General features: G+C 41.7%; 1 protein-coding gene across 2 annotated transcripts in view; it reads left to right on the forward strand.

The window, feature by feature from the left end:
- The window catches only part of DCAF1 (DDB1 and CUL4 associated factor 1), a 47,210-nt gene that overhangs the window by 2,712 nt on the left and 27,511 nt on the right, over positions 1–16,987 (forward strand). For both annotated transcript variants that reach the window (XM_030956671.1, XM_030956672.1), the window contains exons 2-10: positions 2,509–2,626; positions 7,214–7,290; positions 7,552–7,625; positions 8,576–8,689; positions 10,461–10,598; positions 11,411–11,914; positions 13,033–13,134; positions 14,324–14,482; positions 15,752–15,931. In XM_030956671.1, coding sequence (XP_030812531.1) covers positions 2,517–2,626; positions 7,214–7,290; positions 7,552–7,625; positions 8,576–8,689; positions 10,461–10,598; positions 11,411–11,914; positions 13,033–13,134; positions 14,324–14,482; positions 15,752–15,931 — 1,458 coding nt within the window. In that variant the 5' untranslated portion in view covers positions 2,509–2,516. The remainder of the gene's footprint in view (positions 1–2,508; positions 2,627–7,213; positions 7,291–7,551; positions 7,626–8,575; positions 8,690–10,460; positions 10,599–11,410; positions 11,915–13,032; positions 13,135–14,323; positions 14,483–15,751; positions 15,932–16,987) is intronic.

The raw sequence follows: 16,987 nt of genomic DNA on the forward strand, positions 1-16,987 counted from the left end.
GAATTATTGAAAACAGTGAGCACAGTAGGAGTTTCTGTGGTGCCATCTAAAATAATGGTATTTATTTGAATAGATTGGAAGGGATAAGCCTGTGTTAGAGAGGAGATGCCTTGGCAAGACATTCATTGTCACTGCTGTGTCCCAGTAGAAAGGGTGGCATTTCTATGTTATAACTTCATTTTAGGAAAACAGCTCTCTGTCAGCACCAGTTATTTAGACCAATAATGAGCTTTATTGAGGCAGGTTTTAGGGATAGCTGGGATTTTTTCACTTGATTTTTGGTAAAGCACAAGGTGTCCCAGAGGGCAGTGAGCAGTCCCTGTGGTCTTCCTGGCTGGGACTTGGTTGACCTGTTGCAGGTATTGCTGGACCTTTTCTGTTTTCCAGCAGGAGCAGTTGAGGGTTGTTAGAGGAAGTAAATTGTTTTCCAGATTGCAGGAGAGCTTGCACAGATCCTGTACAAGCTCTGAGGTCACAGGGCCCTTTTTGCTGTATCCCTTGAGTACAGAATGGAGATGGGGGTGTCTGAAATGGTTGAATGTGGATTCCATTACAGCACTTGTGTTCTGAGGCCCAGAGTGGATTTGTCTGAATGTTTTTCTGTGATATTTAAAAGCACTGAAGAGCTGCTGGCAAGTGGTGTTCAGTTAATGAAAAAGGAAATGGAACTTAATGAGCTTGGAGTAGTTTTTATTTTTGAAGGTGTTTTGGAAGTGTGTCTGTGTGTACAATCTCATTATGTTTTTGCCTGTATCTAGGTAGTGTTTCTTCCTAAGCAATTTATGTATTTGCATTGAATTTCCTGATGTAGTTCTGAAATGAATGAATGAATAATGAGTGCCCTAGATAAAATCATAATTACTTCTGATTTAGGAAGCATCATCTTTCTTCATGCTTAGGTAGGTTTTTTTTTGTTAGCATATGTCCACTGCATATAGTACTTAACAAAATGGTGTTCTTGTAGTCACAGGTTTATCTTTTCATAGTCTTTGGCTGATAACTTTTGTGCAGTTTCTGCCAGTTTAATCTTCAGCCAGTGTTCTTAACTTCATGTTTCCCATTTAACTAACCAGTCACAGTACATTACATTCAGAAGCACCTATGAGACAAGAGGTAGAACTGTAGGATTGTTCATCCATTCCCTGAGTGAGGAGAAGTTTTAAACCAATTGGAGGTGTCCAGCACACAGTTAAATTGTGGGGATGTTTTTCGGAGACAACTTGGGCTATAAATGCACGTATAATCTCTGCTATGGCAGCCTTTAGAGTCTGCCATTTGTCTGACTGACTCTTGAACATGCATTTCAGGAGCTGATGTGTATGTCACTGTGTTAAACACTTCTGTATTTAACACTGGTTTGAAAACTTCTTTCTCTGGGTCAGTTATGACAAATGGGTATTTAATCTCATGACAGATGGATATTGTCTATGTTATGGCTAATGAAATGCTGAAAATCTTTGTGTGTTTTTGGATGTGAAGAAATCTGTTTTGCTTGGTGTACTCTTCCCTACCTCCAATACCAAGTCAGTTTGTAAATTAGGTTTGGGTATTCCTTCCTCCAGAAATTACAACTCTTCACAGCAATCACAGTCTGTCACGTTGGAAACTCGGGGCTTGGCAGTATCTTGAGACAGATTTTGTTCTAGTTTAAGCTGTTAATATTTCTAGTGGGTTTTTATCAGTTCGACAAAAGCTGACACCTGGAAATTTAAAGGTTTAAACAGAACCTACAGTGATAGTTCCCTTCATTAAATGATACTTCAACAAGTCACTCAGTGCTGTAGGAGTTTCTCACTTTTGAGGATGGGAAGATAAATCTTCTGTCAGCTGCTGTCATGCAAGTAAAGGCTGATAAATCTGAAGTAATTGCTCCAGTGCTCCCTCCTGTGATCATCCTTCCTTCCTCCTGGAGCCACTGGCTGTTCCTGGGGTGGAAGCCCTGAAGGAGCGATGCCCATCTCTGCCCCCACGGCTGTCCTGGGGCTGCTCCCGCTCCCGCAGCACTCAGGGGCTGCCTCTGCTCCTCAGCACTGTGGGCCTCAGGAGTTTGTTGGCACCTCCACCACTGCCTGCAGGCCATTAAACTGGACACTGATCACAATCTTGCTGTCCTGGCTGGGTTCGTTCTTGAGTAAATCACCACAAAGGGTAACTCAGGTCTGCTCCTGGAGTTGAGGTAGAGCTTTTAAAAGGCTCAGGCAGTGAACACACTGTGGTGAGCTGTGCATTCCAAACAGCCTGGTCAGGGCTGGGGAGCGCCAGTCAGGACTTGTGTTCAGAGGTGCACGTGTTCTTTAGTCTGCAGGCAAAGGACAGGAAAGAAACTTTCACATTTGAAAGCACTGTTCTGTCACTTTGTCTTCTCACTCCTTTTTGCTGAGTATTGCTTGCCTCTTTCAAATGGCTTGTAATATTTGATTTAGATTGTTTCAAAGAATACAGTAAAAGAGTGGGATTTCTTGCTCATTTTTATGCCTTTTTTTTTCCTGGTTGTTACCTCTGCCTTAGGCTAAGCCATGACTTCAGGATCTGGGCATGTGGACTCCAAGGCTGAGCTCACTACTTTGCTTGAGCAATGGGAGAAAGAACATGGCAGCGGGCAAGACATGGTCCCTATCCTCACCAGGTAAGATCTATTAAGCAAATCCTTAAGGCTGAATGGCTGAAGTTACATGACAGCAGCTTTTACCTTCTTTTTTCTTGAGGTGTTCACATACCTGATAACCTGTAATTAATTTTCTTGGTCTAGAAAATGAACTGTTAGCATGGTATTTAAATAAAAACTTTAAATAAGAAATTTATATTACAAAGACATCTTACACTGTCTCTACAAATTTAATTCTCTGAAATAGTAGAAGTCAGGAGCATCATTAAATGTTTGAAATAACTTTGGTATCTTCACTTGAAGCTTGTAAAACATTAATTGAGATGGGAAGCAAGGTGTGAGGGGTTTGAGATTGCAATGACATTGATCAGATTAAATGAAAGGGTGAGAGTAGGATGAGTAGGAGGAGCTATATTGAGAAGGCATTAGTGACGCTCATAGGGTATGTTTAAAGTGAAATTTTAAAACCTGATTGTTTTTTAAGCTGTGTGATGGTCAACTGGCAGTGTATTATGAGAAAAATGCTCTGGACCAGTAAATTATTTGGGGCTGTTTAGGTAACACCATTAATTATAAGACAGTATCTAGCACAAAAGAAAGATTTGAATGATTAGTTGCATTTGTGTTTTCCCAAGCCAGACTTCATTTGGATAGACTGACATTACTCCTGCTTTAAGGGGAGATTTGCAGAAGTTCCCCCAAGTCCTCACAGCTCTGCTGGCAGATGCATGGCCTGCCTCATGTGTGCAGGACTCAACTGCTCTGCAGTTCAGGAGCAGTCCAGGTGTCTCTTCTGCCTTGTTGGGTCAGACAAGTCAGTGCACAGAGCTGGAGCTGGCACTGGCTGGAAGTAACAGGAATCTGGTGGAGGTTCTTTGCTCAGATCTGTGCTGTGCCTCTCCCACTGGGCACAACTTCTTTGCTGTTCTTACTGCATTTTAAAAATAGCAGCATAGGAGGAGGAGATGAGCAACAGAAAGCCAGCCCTAAACACTTGAAAATTAGTGGGTCTCTTGAAAATCATGAGACGGGTTTTGGTGTATCTCTGTGTGTTGTCTGAAGGAAACCTGTGCTATTTCAAGGCTTTTTCTTGTAGGCATAAACAGAAATTTACTATATTCTAAGAAATTTAAAGGCATTTGAACTAAACATGTATTTTTTTGTGCTTATAGTAGTCTGGCACTTATTGCTCCCTCTCAGCTCCTGGAGCTCCCTATATTATTTATGCTCAGACAAGTCTGGTAACTTTGTTGGTTCTCAAGGTTTCTGTGCAGCAGGCAGAGTGGTTATGAATTGTGAAGGCTTGAGTATTTTTGCTTTAGTGGAGATAGTACAGATTTATTTAAGGTAGCATGGGGATTTCACCAGAAGTTAAAATCAGAAATTAGATTACAGTGCTTCAGTTATCAATGAGAGCCATGTTTCTGTTTGTAGGAGAGAGTTTTAGCTATTTAGATATTTAGAGTTGCTGGTAGAGATGCTCCTGAGGAATCCTCACCAACTAGAGCTTGCAGTGCCAGTGTCCTGAGGCAGAGCAATGCCCTTGCATATTGGTTTGGTCTTAGGGCAGAGGGAGCTGTGGTCATACTTGCTGATGAGTGATGTTTCTCTACTTCCTTCCTCCTTATGAGCTAAATGAAAGAAAACTTCCCTGTGTGGATGGGAGTCTGTTGAATGTGATGCTGAGGCAGCACAGGTGGGAGTGCAGTAACAGGACAAGGACAGGAGCAGTAATAGCGCTAGTTACAGACCACAACTGAACTGTCCCTTCCAAAAAGCTGGATTTACAAACACTTGAGTGTTAGAAGGTATGGACTGCAGAAATTGCTTGGAAAGCCTATCAGCAAAAAACAGATATGTAATACACATGGTTTTCAAAACTACTGTAAATTGAAATGATACTGTCATAGTCTTACTTCATAGACTGGATGCGAGTCATGTTCAACCAATCAGGCAAATCGTGAGACTCAGATAATTTATTGTGTCCCAGGAGCCTCTTTCATCAAGGGAATAAATCAGCAGTTTAACATTGTAACTTCATCTCCACAAACCAGCTGTATTGTGGTGTGGGATCCTAGAGCGCCTTATGCTGTTGCAATCTGCTGTAAAGGCTCAAGTTGGTCATGAATGCCAGGTGATGACACAAAGCAGGATTAGGGTGGCTTTGTTGTTCTATCTAGATCACTGGGGGCCTTGCAAAATTGACTAACTTTTCTGTATACCCCTGTCCCTTCCTTCCCTGCTCCCAAGGTGAGCTCAGTTTGTGGCAAGTGGAAATTAGCATATGACTAACTTTCCAAACACAGTTGTAAAGAGAAAAAAAATAGAAGTCAAAGGCTCAGTGTAAATCCTACATCTTGTCTGCAGACTTGGAAGTGGCTGCAGAACCAGTATAATGCCAAGTGAATGAAAGAAATCTTGAAACTTAAATAAAAGTTCTGTGGTTTTGTGAATTGTGTTTTGTTACAGCCCTGTATAGCAGGTGCCTATGTTAGAAGGCAGAAATGAGCTTTGGTAGTTATTTGACACTCAGTTGCTTCAATTGAGAATTGACAAAGCTGTTGGATCTAGATAGATTTATCTAAGTCAAGTCACAAACCACCTTTGTATGTGTTAGTTCAAAGAAGGCTATTGTAAGCAAGCTTGATTTTTCTCCTTTTTTGAAAGTAAATTTCAAAGAGGTAATGTTTGTGTGGGGTTTTTGGGTTTTTTTTTCTAATTTTGGTCAAATAGTTGTGAATAATTGTCTCAAAACCCTCCATAATTAGTGATTCATGTTTGTCTTTCTTTGAGCCTGTGATAATGTTGTTGTCCCTGGAAGCACTGGGAGCTGGCTTGCTGTTTGGCTGCCTACCCAGACAGGATGCCCTGGCCAGAGTGTTGTGCTCACTTTCTATGCTGCTTGTCTGTCCTTTCTGGCACATCACCAAAATGCTAATTATCACCTCAAAAGACCTGACAAGGCGAGAGTGCTGCTTCCCAACTCCCCATTTGTCTGAGTTTTCTGTCAGCAGACATCCCTCAAGCTAGTAGTTCTCATGGAAAAAAATGAGGAGCTGGCAGTGGAGTATTTAAGTGACTTGCTTGTGCCAGAATTTCTTGAGAGCTCAAGCTGTGCCACCTATTATTAACCAGGGGCACAATTTGCATCCTTTCACAATCAGGCTTATAAAAGTAAATATTGGAACCCCGCAAGATCAACAGCTTGTTGAAAGATAATTGTTAGATCAAAGGCAACCAAGAAAGTTCTCTGCTCATTCCCAATGAGCTAATTTGCTGTTCCTGGAATCTGGCAGGAGTCATCCTCTGTCACACTGGCAAGTCAGTATAGCTCATAGAGGCAGGACTAAGTAGATTTTTGCCTCTAGTCATGCCTGGGAACGCAGGGTATTTTCTGGAAAGTAACAGGCACAGAGTAGAAGTCAGCAGTGTTCTGTAAGGGAAATCCTCTGTGAAAGACAAATATTTTTCCAGGGATTACTGCAGCCTTCCAGCAGTTTTCCCTCCCTTGTGATAAAATCTGCCCAGATAACTACTGTGAGGTATTAAGACCTTGTTTTAAAATGCTGTGCTGCACATAGATGCTGCCTCCCACTCTGAACCTCTGTAGAGGGGAAGGAATCATGTTTTATACCAAGGAAATGAGATTTGATTTCCTAATGTCTTTTCAATTGAATTGAGTGCTCTTTATTTCACCTCAAACTGCATATGTTTTTGCTGTAACACTACATGGAGAAGGACAGTGAATGACTATGGAATTATTTATTGCTTGACCATGAGATAATTTTCCTCTTTTTCATTTTCTGTAAATAAAAATAATAATTAATTCTGCTCATTCTAAATGAGTTAGAGCATAGGATTTCTTGTGTCTGCTGAGGCTGCTTCTAAGTTTAGGGGAGGACATAGCATCAAAAAACTCAATTTTGTTTTTCTGCTAGAGAAGAGCATTTAATGTATTTTGAAGATCTGTGAACTGGGAGCTGGCTAAGTTTCTCCTTGTCTTATCCGTGGTCGTAGTTCACACATGGTAAAAAGTTGATAACTGAATAGAGGTTACACAGCACTTAATAAAAGTATTTAATATTTATTAAATATTTATATTTATTTCTACAACACAATTGAAATTTAATGTGCACAATAACAAAAAACTGTGCAGGCAGTTTGAACAGCTGCCCCTGCACAGACTGAACAAAGGGGAGAAATAATTTACCTGTTCAGGACTTGCTCTGCTGCAAAAGAAAGACACTGTGCTGGTAAGAAGTACTGCTCAAGCCCTTTATTTACTCTAGTTCTCTACACTGTGTGTAGAACACCACAAGGAGTCTAATATGAATAAATGAAAGGTGTTGGCCCTTCAGAGTGTCCAAGTTTATGCATCTCTGGGGTGTCGCTATGGGTTCAGTGCATTTTGGAGCTAAAAATGTGATGAGATAGTAGAGGCCAGTGTTTTCTTCCCCCCCTGTTGTGGCCAGTCAGAAATCCTCTAGTGGCACTGAACACTGGTGAAAGCTGATGGGCTGGTTTGGAGTGCTCTGACAGGTCTGTGACTGTGAGGAGCTGTGCTCCAGGAGTGTGAGTGCTGCTCACTTTGTGCTGTTCCTGCTGCAGAATGTCCGAGCTGATCGAGAAGGAGACTGAAGAGTACCGCAAAGGGGACCCTGACCCGTTTGATGACCGACACCCAGGTAAGGTGTCCAGGTGGTTGTGGCAGCACCAGCTGTGCCCCAGAGCTTACCTGGTAGCTCATATTCAAAAGTAAACCGCTTCTAGCCTGAATGTGCCAACTCTGATCAAGGTCTGACACTGCTTTTGCCCTGGGAAGTTGTGCTCTGTAGTGCTGACTCTAGAGCGTCCCACTGTCAGTTTGAAGGTAGCAGTTCAATATTAGGGTTGGCATATTGAGGTAGGAAGGTGAGTGTTTTCCTGCGTTCCTGTTTGTCCCACAGGTCGGGCAGACCCCGAGTGCATGCTTGGTCACTTACTGAGGATACTCTTCAAGAACGATGATTTCATGAATGCGGTAGGTTTGCTCTGAGAACTTTCTCTGTCAATTCTTCACACCACCTTATTGCTTTTATTTCCTCTGTGCTAGTTGACCTTGTTACTTGTTTAATATTTATTTTAGTGGTGTCAGAATTCTCTTTTCCATAATACTGGTTTTTAAGTTGGGTTTAAGAGCAACTCTTTTGCCACTGTTAGAGTGACTCAGGTAAAGGGGAGTTCATAAGCTATTGGAATGTGTGTAGCAACAACTGAATTAGTTGTTTTCAAGGTTTATCGGTCTCTTTAAAGAAAATGGGACTTTTCTAATACAAGTCCAAAAACATAATTTCTTTCTATAATGGAAATTAATACCACTTATTCCAGTGCCTTGTTTCTGAGTGCTTAGAACTACTGGGCTGCCTGCAGGAGCAGAAGAGCATGTCAGCTCTAGAACACTCAGGCAGAGAATCAGGAGGCAAGAGTCTGCCTTTCCACTTGCATTGCTAAACTCTAACATGACTTAATATCTAGAATTTTGTTACCTTTGCATGCCTGCAAGCACCTATATCAGTACACATTGCTGGAAGGATTCTGACAGATTGCTTGCATGTCTCTCTCTGTCAAACTGCAAATGATAAGGAAATATATGTGCAGTTAAAAATGTGCAATTTCTTATGTTAATTTTTTTTGTTATCTTGTAATGTTTGTACTGTTACAGTTTATCAAGGCACCTATCTTTACAGATCAGTTCAAGATAGATATTTAGTCAGTGAACAGCAGATCAGAGGCTCTCTGCTTCTCTGAGAAGTAGTTTCAACTTCTAAGGCCCTGAGGGAGCAGGCTAAAGGCTGGTCATGTTGAGATCCAGGGCTTAGACTGGCATTCCTTACTTTATTATTTTCCTGCCATGGGAGCTGTAAGGCTTTCACTGCTCTGGGTTTGGTCAGAGTTGAATTTCAAACCTGTGCTGTTCCTGATCTTCTCCAGCTAGTGAATGCTTATGTGATGACGAGCAGAGAACCTCCACTAAACACTGCTGCCTGCAGACTTCTGCTGGACATCATGCCGGGACTGGAAACAGCTGTTGTCTTCCAGGAAAAGGTATCACCTGCACTAAAGCTTAGGTTTTCAGCTCTCTTTATTTTGTACTCCAACAAGACTTCCCAAAGGAGAAGCCAGTAAAAAGCCATATTGAAATTCTGTGTCTAAGAGCCAATCTGTTCAGTCTCACTAATGGTCTGGGGCTTTTTGCTCTTGGCTTGTTCAATTAATCAAATCTTGGGTATTTCATACCTTTTTAAAGTGTGATGTGACTGATTGAAACAGGGGAGCTGGAATTTAATGTAATGTTTTGGGAATTGTTGCTTTATAGGCCTGTGAATGGAGCAGGCTGTACAGAACATGGAGGACTTGCCCAGTAATCCCCAGCTCTGGCAGAGCAGTAGCTTTCCTAGAGCTAAGTGATAAGCAAGTCATACTTTAACTAAGCAGTCTAAAATCCACAAGCTTTGTGGGCATTATCTGGAACTGTGATAGACAGCTGAATCAGACTTCACATGTTGACAAATGAGTTGTTCTGAAGGAATGCACACAGAGTGGAAAGTGAGGAGAAAGTGAATTTCACTCAAGCCTAGTTTCCTTGTCTGTAAGAATTAATGTTTTTCTGAAGTTTGGAAATGAGGCAATGCTGTATATGAAAGTTCCAAATTAATTTCTCTACTATTGGAAATTTGCAGATGAATTCTAAAGCATGATAAAAGAAAATAATGTGCTCCCTTTGTGAAAGATTTAATTTAATTTGAGCTCCTTGTGATTTATCCAAAAGCTGAGGCTGGGAAGCCTTGATCAAAAAACAATTTAAAACCAAAACAGTAGTTCCCCATTTGAGGAGACTATAGCTATTTCCAGAGATAAAAGCTCTCTGTAAACTGAAATGAAATTAAGTTTTGCACTGAGGGACTTTTTTCCTGTTGACTTGAGAATATCTAGAGCTCTGTTCTGGCATTTAGGGCTCCTGTATTTAGGAGGCTTTGGGAAGAGGGTGTTTTTCTTGTCACAGAGAGGCCCTCTAGCGACCAAGGGATTTCACAGCTCATCAGTTAGACTTTTTTTTTTTTTGATTACATAAGAGCATTGAAATAATAATGCAATTGTCTTTAGGTATACAACAGGCAATAAAAATCTGTGAGCTGAGAGTTCCTGTTAAAATGTGTCTCTTCATTATTACTTTTCACTGATCTTCTATTGTATTGTACCTGTAATTCAAATTATGTGCAAGATTTCTGTCATGATAATTGTTGATGTTTCTGAATCCAGTGGCAATTTAGAGGAAAATTGATCTTTCATTCTAAACCGTTGTCTTTCTAATTCTGTTTTAAATTTAGCCAAATTTCATTTTATTTGATATAAGTTCAACACAACTTATTTGAAATTTGCTAAATTGCTGGGGATTTTTATTAGTGAAACTGACCAGAACTTTGGGCTTGTTCATTTGGACTAATTCATACCTGTAGTGTTTTGCTGCCTCTTAGGAAGTACCTTGACTGGCCACTTTTTGCAGGTATGCAGATCCAGATACCTGATGCCTGGGCATAGTTTCATGCAGCTTAAAGATTTAGGTTTTGGGTGGGGTTTGTTTTTTTTTTTTGGTTTTGTTTTGTTTTGTTTTGTTTTTGGTTTTTTTTTTTTTTTTGTGTGTGTTTTTTTTGTTATTGCAGCACTTATTTTTATTCATTACATGCTTGGTAGGAAATCCAGCCTAGTCCTTACTGCAATAAGAGAGAATTCTTCCTAATGGATGCTTTCACTGGGACTGAGAAGTTAAAGATGAAATGTAACTGTTAGAACTGGTTTCTTGTCTTCTCCCTTCTAGGAAGGCATAGTTGAAAATCTCTTTAAATGGGCACGAGAGGCTGATCAGCCACTAAGGACCTATGCAACAGGACTGTTGGGAGGAGCTATGGAAAACCAGGATATTGCTGCAAATTACAGGGATGAGAACTCCCAGTTGGTAATGATCTCTGAATCACTTTCCCTTTGTGGAATACAGTTACCTCTTTATAGTTTTTATTTATGGGGAGCTCACATTCACGGGTTAATATATGAGCCTTAAAGTGGTTGTAGTACTCTCTGTAAGGGTCACAGTTTCCATCCTTTCCTGCCTGAGTTGGAGCACGCAGCCTGATATTCTGTTAACAGCAGTTGTATTCCAAATGCCAATGGAAACCTAAGAAGTCAAATACTTTACCTTTTAATGAGGCTCAGATTCATACTTTCCTTAAAGAAGAACTTTCAGAAGCTCTACATCTGTAACTATTGCACATTGTGATTTGCCCACCAGACAGAGGTTTTAAAATGAAAGGTGAGTCAACATGGAGGCAGCTATGACTTCTCTTCTAAACATTAAAAGTAAAAGCATGACCTTTGGTTTTGTGGAACTGCAGTTTACCAAAGCTGCTGCTTCCAAAGGGAATGTTGCCTTTATTTCAGGCTGGGCAGAGATGGTGGAAGGATGCTGCAATCTGGTATGTGGTTCTGTTAGCACCACATAGCTCATCTGCTCCTAATGGCTTTCCAGCCACTTCCTTCTCACATGGGAGACATGGTGCTGATATTTCAGAATGAGAGTTGCTGTAACAAAATGGATTTGAGTTCTCTCAGTCAGTTCGAAGTAGTTATTTCTCTGGGCAAATATACACCACAGCATACTCAGCACTATATGCTGTGGAGGGGTTATATGATGAGAACAAAAAATATGGCTGAGGTGAGTTGCATGATCAAAGCAAGGAGTGTATTCTCATGAGTGCTGCTTTTCTGAAACAGGTGGCTCTGGTGCTCCGTCGGCTGCGAGAGTTGCAGGTCACCGAAATGACCACAAAACAGGAAAACAAGCGCCCCAGTCCTCGGAAAGTGCCCTCAGATCCTCTGCTGCCCCTCGATGAAGAGGCTGTGGATATGGATTATGGGGAGATGACAGTAGATGGAGAGCAAGAAGAAGTTTCTGCTGATATGGAGATCTCCTTTCATCTAGATTCAAGTCATAAGACCAGTAGCAGAGTAAACTCTGCTGCAAAGCTGGATGATGGGGGACTGAGAAGAAGCAAATCAGGGAAACAGCACGAAAGAGACGGCTTCCGCAAGGCCAAGCAGAAGCTGGGCTTCTCCACCTCGGAACCAGAGCGGATGTTTGTGGAACTATCCAACAGCAGCTGGTCAGAAATGTCCCCATGGGTGATTGGCACTAATTACACACTTTACCCCTTGACTCCTGCCATAGAGCAGAGGCTGATTCTTCAGTACCTGACTCCCTTGGGGGAGTACCAAGAGGTGAGCATATGAAGGTGGGAGGAAGCACTCTGTGCTCTAATTCTCTGTACAAAGCTGAGTGGAGTTGTGGGGGGAAATTAGCGGAACTGCTCTAGCACGCTCTGATATTTCTTGTCATGATCAAGACTGGTAACTTTTCCTGAGTTGTTGATGACTTCTAAACTGATGAAGTCATTAGTTTGAATATTACTTGGTGGGTAATACTCAAACCTGAACCTAGCAGATGTGTGGTATGGTAGTTGGAGCATGGCCCTGGAGATTTTGTTCCATGTTCCTGCTAAATTTGGTGCTTGGAAACTTTGTTTGAAATGCAGACATTTCCTGTTTCTTATGGTGGATATCATAGAGTCCTGCAAGTAAAAGTCTGAGGAAATAATCAACTTGAAATTCTAAATGAAATGGTTTGTGTAACCTCTGTAGTAGTTCTGAGGAGAAGTGGCAGGGCCTATGTTATGCAGATGCTGTTGATAACTGGTAGTACTTAAATGGACAAAATAATGTGTCTGTGTCAGGTTTACCAAAGTGTGTCTCCTTTTTTTTTGTGGTTTACCTTAATTAGTAACAGAACAAAGCAACACAGTTTTGCTTTGTGGTAGATGTTGTGTGTGCACATGTGTGCCTTGTTTCTGTGAGAGCCAGTGAAACCATTACCCCCTAACACCCTGCATGCAGACTGGATTGCTTCATAGGCCAGCAATAATAGGCTGTAAAAATAGGAATTACTAGCATAAAGGTGTTACAAAGAATGATGCAAAGGGTTTTGGTCTGTTGCCCTGCTCTCCTGTTTTTTCTGTTCAGTTGTTGGGTAGTTGTCTTTGCACAGATGGAAGGTGGAGCCTCTCTCCAGGGTGGTATCTGTGTCTTCCATAGCCGCACTTGGAGGAGAGTCTTAAGATTTCCGTGTGGCAGCTGCCATGCACCTTGCTGCAGTCAGCAGATGTATTACAAGAGGTCTGTTAACCTTTATTGCTTCCTATGGATGGAGCTGGTTACCTCTGACCTCTCATAACAGGTATCTGCTAATAGGGGAAAACTGGGGGTTTGAGAGAGTATAAACCAAAAGAGACCTTGTAATTCCCATGAAACATTCAGCTAGTGTCCCATTTTTATTTTCTCAGCTGCTACCCATCTTTATGCAACTGGGATCAAGGGAGCTGATGATGTACTACATTGATTTGAAGCGAACCAACGATGTGCTGCTCACTTTTGAAGCCCTTAAGGTAAGTTACTTTCAAAATATATAAAATGTACCATAAACATTGTAAAAACATGGAATATATGCTTGCTATGTGTCAAAGTGCTCATCTTCTTTAGGCTGATGTCTTGCAGCATTCCCTTGGATTGGAAGTGGTTTTCACTCAAGCTGCATGCATTGCAGTTTTGGTTTTTGAAGTGTCAAGCACTTAAAATAAAAAAACAGAGAAGGAAGGAGGGAATAAAAAGATCTTAATTGTGCAGGAAGGGCCATTAAGTTCACCTTTCATCTACCTATTTGAAGATGATAAAAATTCGTTTTTCTGTCAAATGATTGTGTTCCTGCTGCCCTTAGATGGCATTCCTGAGTTATTCCACTGCCTGCCATCTCAAAGGACACTTGTGAGGGGTAAGAAGCATAAACATCTTACTCCCAGAAGCCCCAGCATGACATCTCTGATCTCAGTGGTTTAAATACTAGTTTTGTGTGAGTAGTCTTTAAGGTTACCTCCCCAAGGTAAAAAGCCACACAAAATAACCTTATTGAAGCCAAACCTGCAGTGCAGCAGCACAAGTTAAACTTTTCGGTGTATTCTTCCCCTCTTTCACAACTTCTTCTCTGCCTCTGATCCTCCAGAGTCTTCCTCTCTGTATCTTTGTACTTTGCCTGAGCATTTATTTTGAAGGAGCAGTGTTCCTACAGTAGCTGTAGGTTGTTTCAGTTGGGCGTAGAGTGGGGTTTACAGTGGCTCTTACTGTTTCCTCTTAAGATGTGGATAATACAGAAAAGCAGTGTGCAGTACACTTGAGTGCAGCTGCAGACTTCCCTTTAATTGCCTTTACACCTCATCTTGTGAAATTCCTTCTGTCAGCAATATGTCATAATCAAAATATGAATGGAAATTTAAATAGTAGTGATAATAGAAAGTGAGTGAATTTGAAGACAATAGAAAGACCTTAAGGTGGCCTGTTGGATAATTCCTGAGTTGCTCTGCTTTTCTTGTATTTTTTTTTTTGCAAGATGTGTAAAAAAAATGGTAGTGCCTCTTTTGGTTTTGTTACTTGGATAAATACTGCATTGTGGATTAAATGTATTGGGAGGAGGAAGTGAGGTGGACAGAGCAGTTACTTCTTCTGTTGTCTGTTTTTCTATGGGATGGGGATGGAATTGATGTTTCAAGAATCCTAGTCTAATCTGCTTTTATGATTCCTTAGCATTTGGCATCATTGCTGCTGCACAACAAGTTTGCTACAGAGTTTGTTGCTCATGGAGGAGTGCAAAAGTTGCTGGAGATTCCTCGTCCTTCCATGGCAGCAACAGGAGTGTCCATGTGTTTGTATTACTTGTCGTACAATCAAGATGCAATGGAGAGGGTAAGAGTTGTTCTTGTACTGTATCTGCAGTCATTCCCATAATTTCTCAGTGCTTCTACCTGTGTTCAAACAGTGAATAAACATCTCCTAAGCTTAATATGGATGATTAATTGATATATACAGAGGCATTAGGAGGTATATGAGTAGTAGTGTATTGTTACAAGGTGTGTATATGAATAACAGTGTTTTGTTTTGAGGGTGTGGATTTCAGTTCCTAGGGAATTAACTGAAGATCTTGTCACCCTTGTCTTAATACTTTAATCACCCTTTTCATTCTATTCTTCCCTCTTTCCCTCAAAAACTCCTTCATTCTCATTTGTCTTTCTTTTGCTGTCTGTTCCAATGGACTACTACACCTGAGATTGTTTTTCTCCATGCATGGTTCCAGATGTTCTGCCAGATGTTATCCCCAATATGTTCAGGTACCAGGTAGAGCAGGTGTCTGTGGTACATTTTGGATTTCAGAGGAAGCCAGCTTCAGGGTTCAGTCACTTGTCGAGTAGTCCGTGCCAGACCTCAGGTGTGAAGCTGGTAGCACTGCATTCTTTGAGTCTATCCAACACCAGCAGAGAAGAGATGGAAAACTCTTCTAACTTGGCACAGCAGCTGGTGTGCCACTTCAGTTCCTCTTGTCACTGACCCTGTCAGGGTTCCCAGTTCCTCCTCAGTAGAAGTAAAAAGGCAAATGCGAAAGTGCAGTTCTGGGTGCAGAGTCTGCACATTTTGGAGGCATGGCCTGAGAACAGGAAAAGACCAGCTCAGTTGTCTGTTTCCAGAGAAAAGTCAGGCTTTAGACTTGGATTTGACAATCCTTGCAATTCCCCGAGGCTTCAGTGCTGCCGGAGTTTGCTAGTACCTTAACATAGCATGTGGTACTTGGTTTCACTGAGCAGAATTTGTGTTTCTTCAGTGGAAACTTGTCTGCCTCTAGCAAAGCATTCTTTGGATAAGTGGAAGTGGTATGGAGAATGACTCTGGAATTATACTACACTAAGACTGCTATATTCATTGTCCTTTACTCTGGGAATGGACCAATTTCTAGTCCTACATTGCCAGATCATACTCTTTATTAGTCTTTATTAGTCAGCATTTTTTTTTTTTACTGGTCTGGAAATGGGACTTTTTATTTCGTGTCTCAGATGTCCAAAGTCAAGCTGAGAATAGCTGATACTTGTCCTCTGCTTCTCAAAGACTCTTCATTCTCCTTGGACCAAATCCCTTAAGCAATTTGCTTGAAGTCTTCACCAAGAATGTTCTTTTGCTTTCTAGGTGTGCATGCACCCCCATAATGTGCTTTCAGATGTGGTGAACTACACCTTGTGGCTGATGGAGTGCTCCCACGCCTCGGGCTGCTGCCATGCCACCATGTTCTTCTCCATCTGCTTCTCCTTCCGTGCTGTCCTGGAGCTCTTTGATAGGCATGATGGGCTGAGGCGTCTGGTGAACCTGGTAAGGGCTGTGGCTTTTTAGGGAACAGGGGTTTAGTGGCTGGTTTTGCACCCTGTAAATGCAACTGTGTAGAGTTTTGTTCTTTTGTTTGGTTTTGTTTGGGGTTCTTCCTCCTCAGTTTCCAAGAGATGGAGGGGTGGGTTGAGTTTTCTAAGCAACACTTGCATGCATCCTTTTATCTTTATTATTTTTATTATTATGATTATTGTCTAGAGACTTTATACCCTTTGGGAGCTTTTTTGTTGCAACTCCTGGGTGAAGCAATATTCATTCAAACAGTGGTGGCTTAGTGGTAGTTCAGATGTTTCTTGCCACTCCACATAGATGTGCATGCTGTTGGATGTGGATAAATGCAGCTTTATTCCAGGAGAGGAATGGCTGTGTGTGTGCTTCAGGAACTGTGGTACCTTCTGGGCACAAGTTCAAGACACTGTTTGTGTAGAAAAGCTGCAATGCCTGCAGGGTGTTGCTGTGCATTCCTGCAGCTTGGGCCCTGTCTGGCTCAGGGACATTAGTACTGCAGGGTGCAAGCACACTGTGTAGTCCATATGCCTAAGAGTACTGAGCACAACACTGCCTTCAGACCTACACTGATGTAACTTCTTTAGCCTGGGAAAAAGGAGGCTCAGGGGTGACCTTGTCACTCTCTGCAACTACCTAGTCAGGTGGGGTCAGTCTCATCTCCCAGGCAATGAGTGACAGAACAAGAGGACACAATCTTAAGGTGTGCCAGGGGACATTTAGATTGGACATCAGAAAAAAATTCATTGAAAGAGTGATTGGGCACTGGAATTGTCTGCCCAGGGAGGGGATGGAGTCACCATCCCTGGACATGTTTAAAAAAAGACTGGACGTGGCACTCAGTGCCACGGTTTAGTTGATGAGGAGGTGTTAGGTCATAGGTTGGAGCTGATGATCTCAAAGGTCAATTCCAGCCTAGTTCATTCTGGGATTTCTGTCTTCATGGATAGTGAAGGAGAGGGCATGGTTCAATTTTGGCTGTTTACCCACACAGAGACCCTTTTCTGTTCAGACAGCCTTTGTTAGCTCTCAGTG

Source organism: Camarhynchus parvulus, chromosome 12 (assembly GCF_901933205.1).
Source record: "Camarhynchus parvulus chromosome 12, STF_HiC, whole genome shotgun sequence".
In the NCBI taxonomy this organism is placed as follows: domain Eukaryota; kingdom Metazoa; phylum Chordata; class Aves; order Passeriformes; family Thraupidae; genus Camarhynchus; species Camarhynchus parvulus.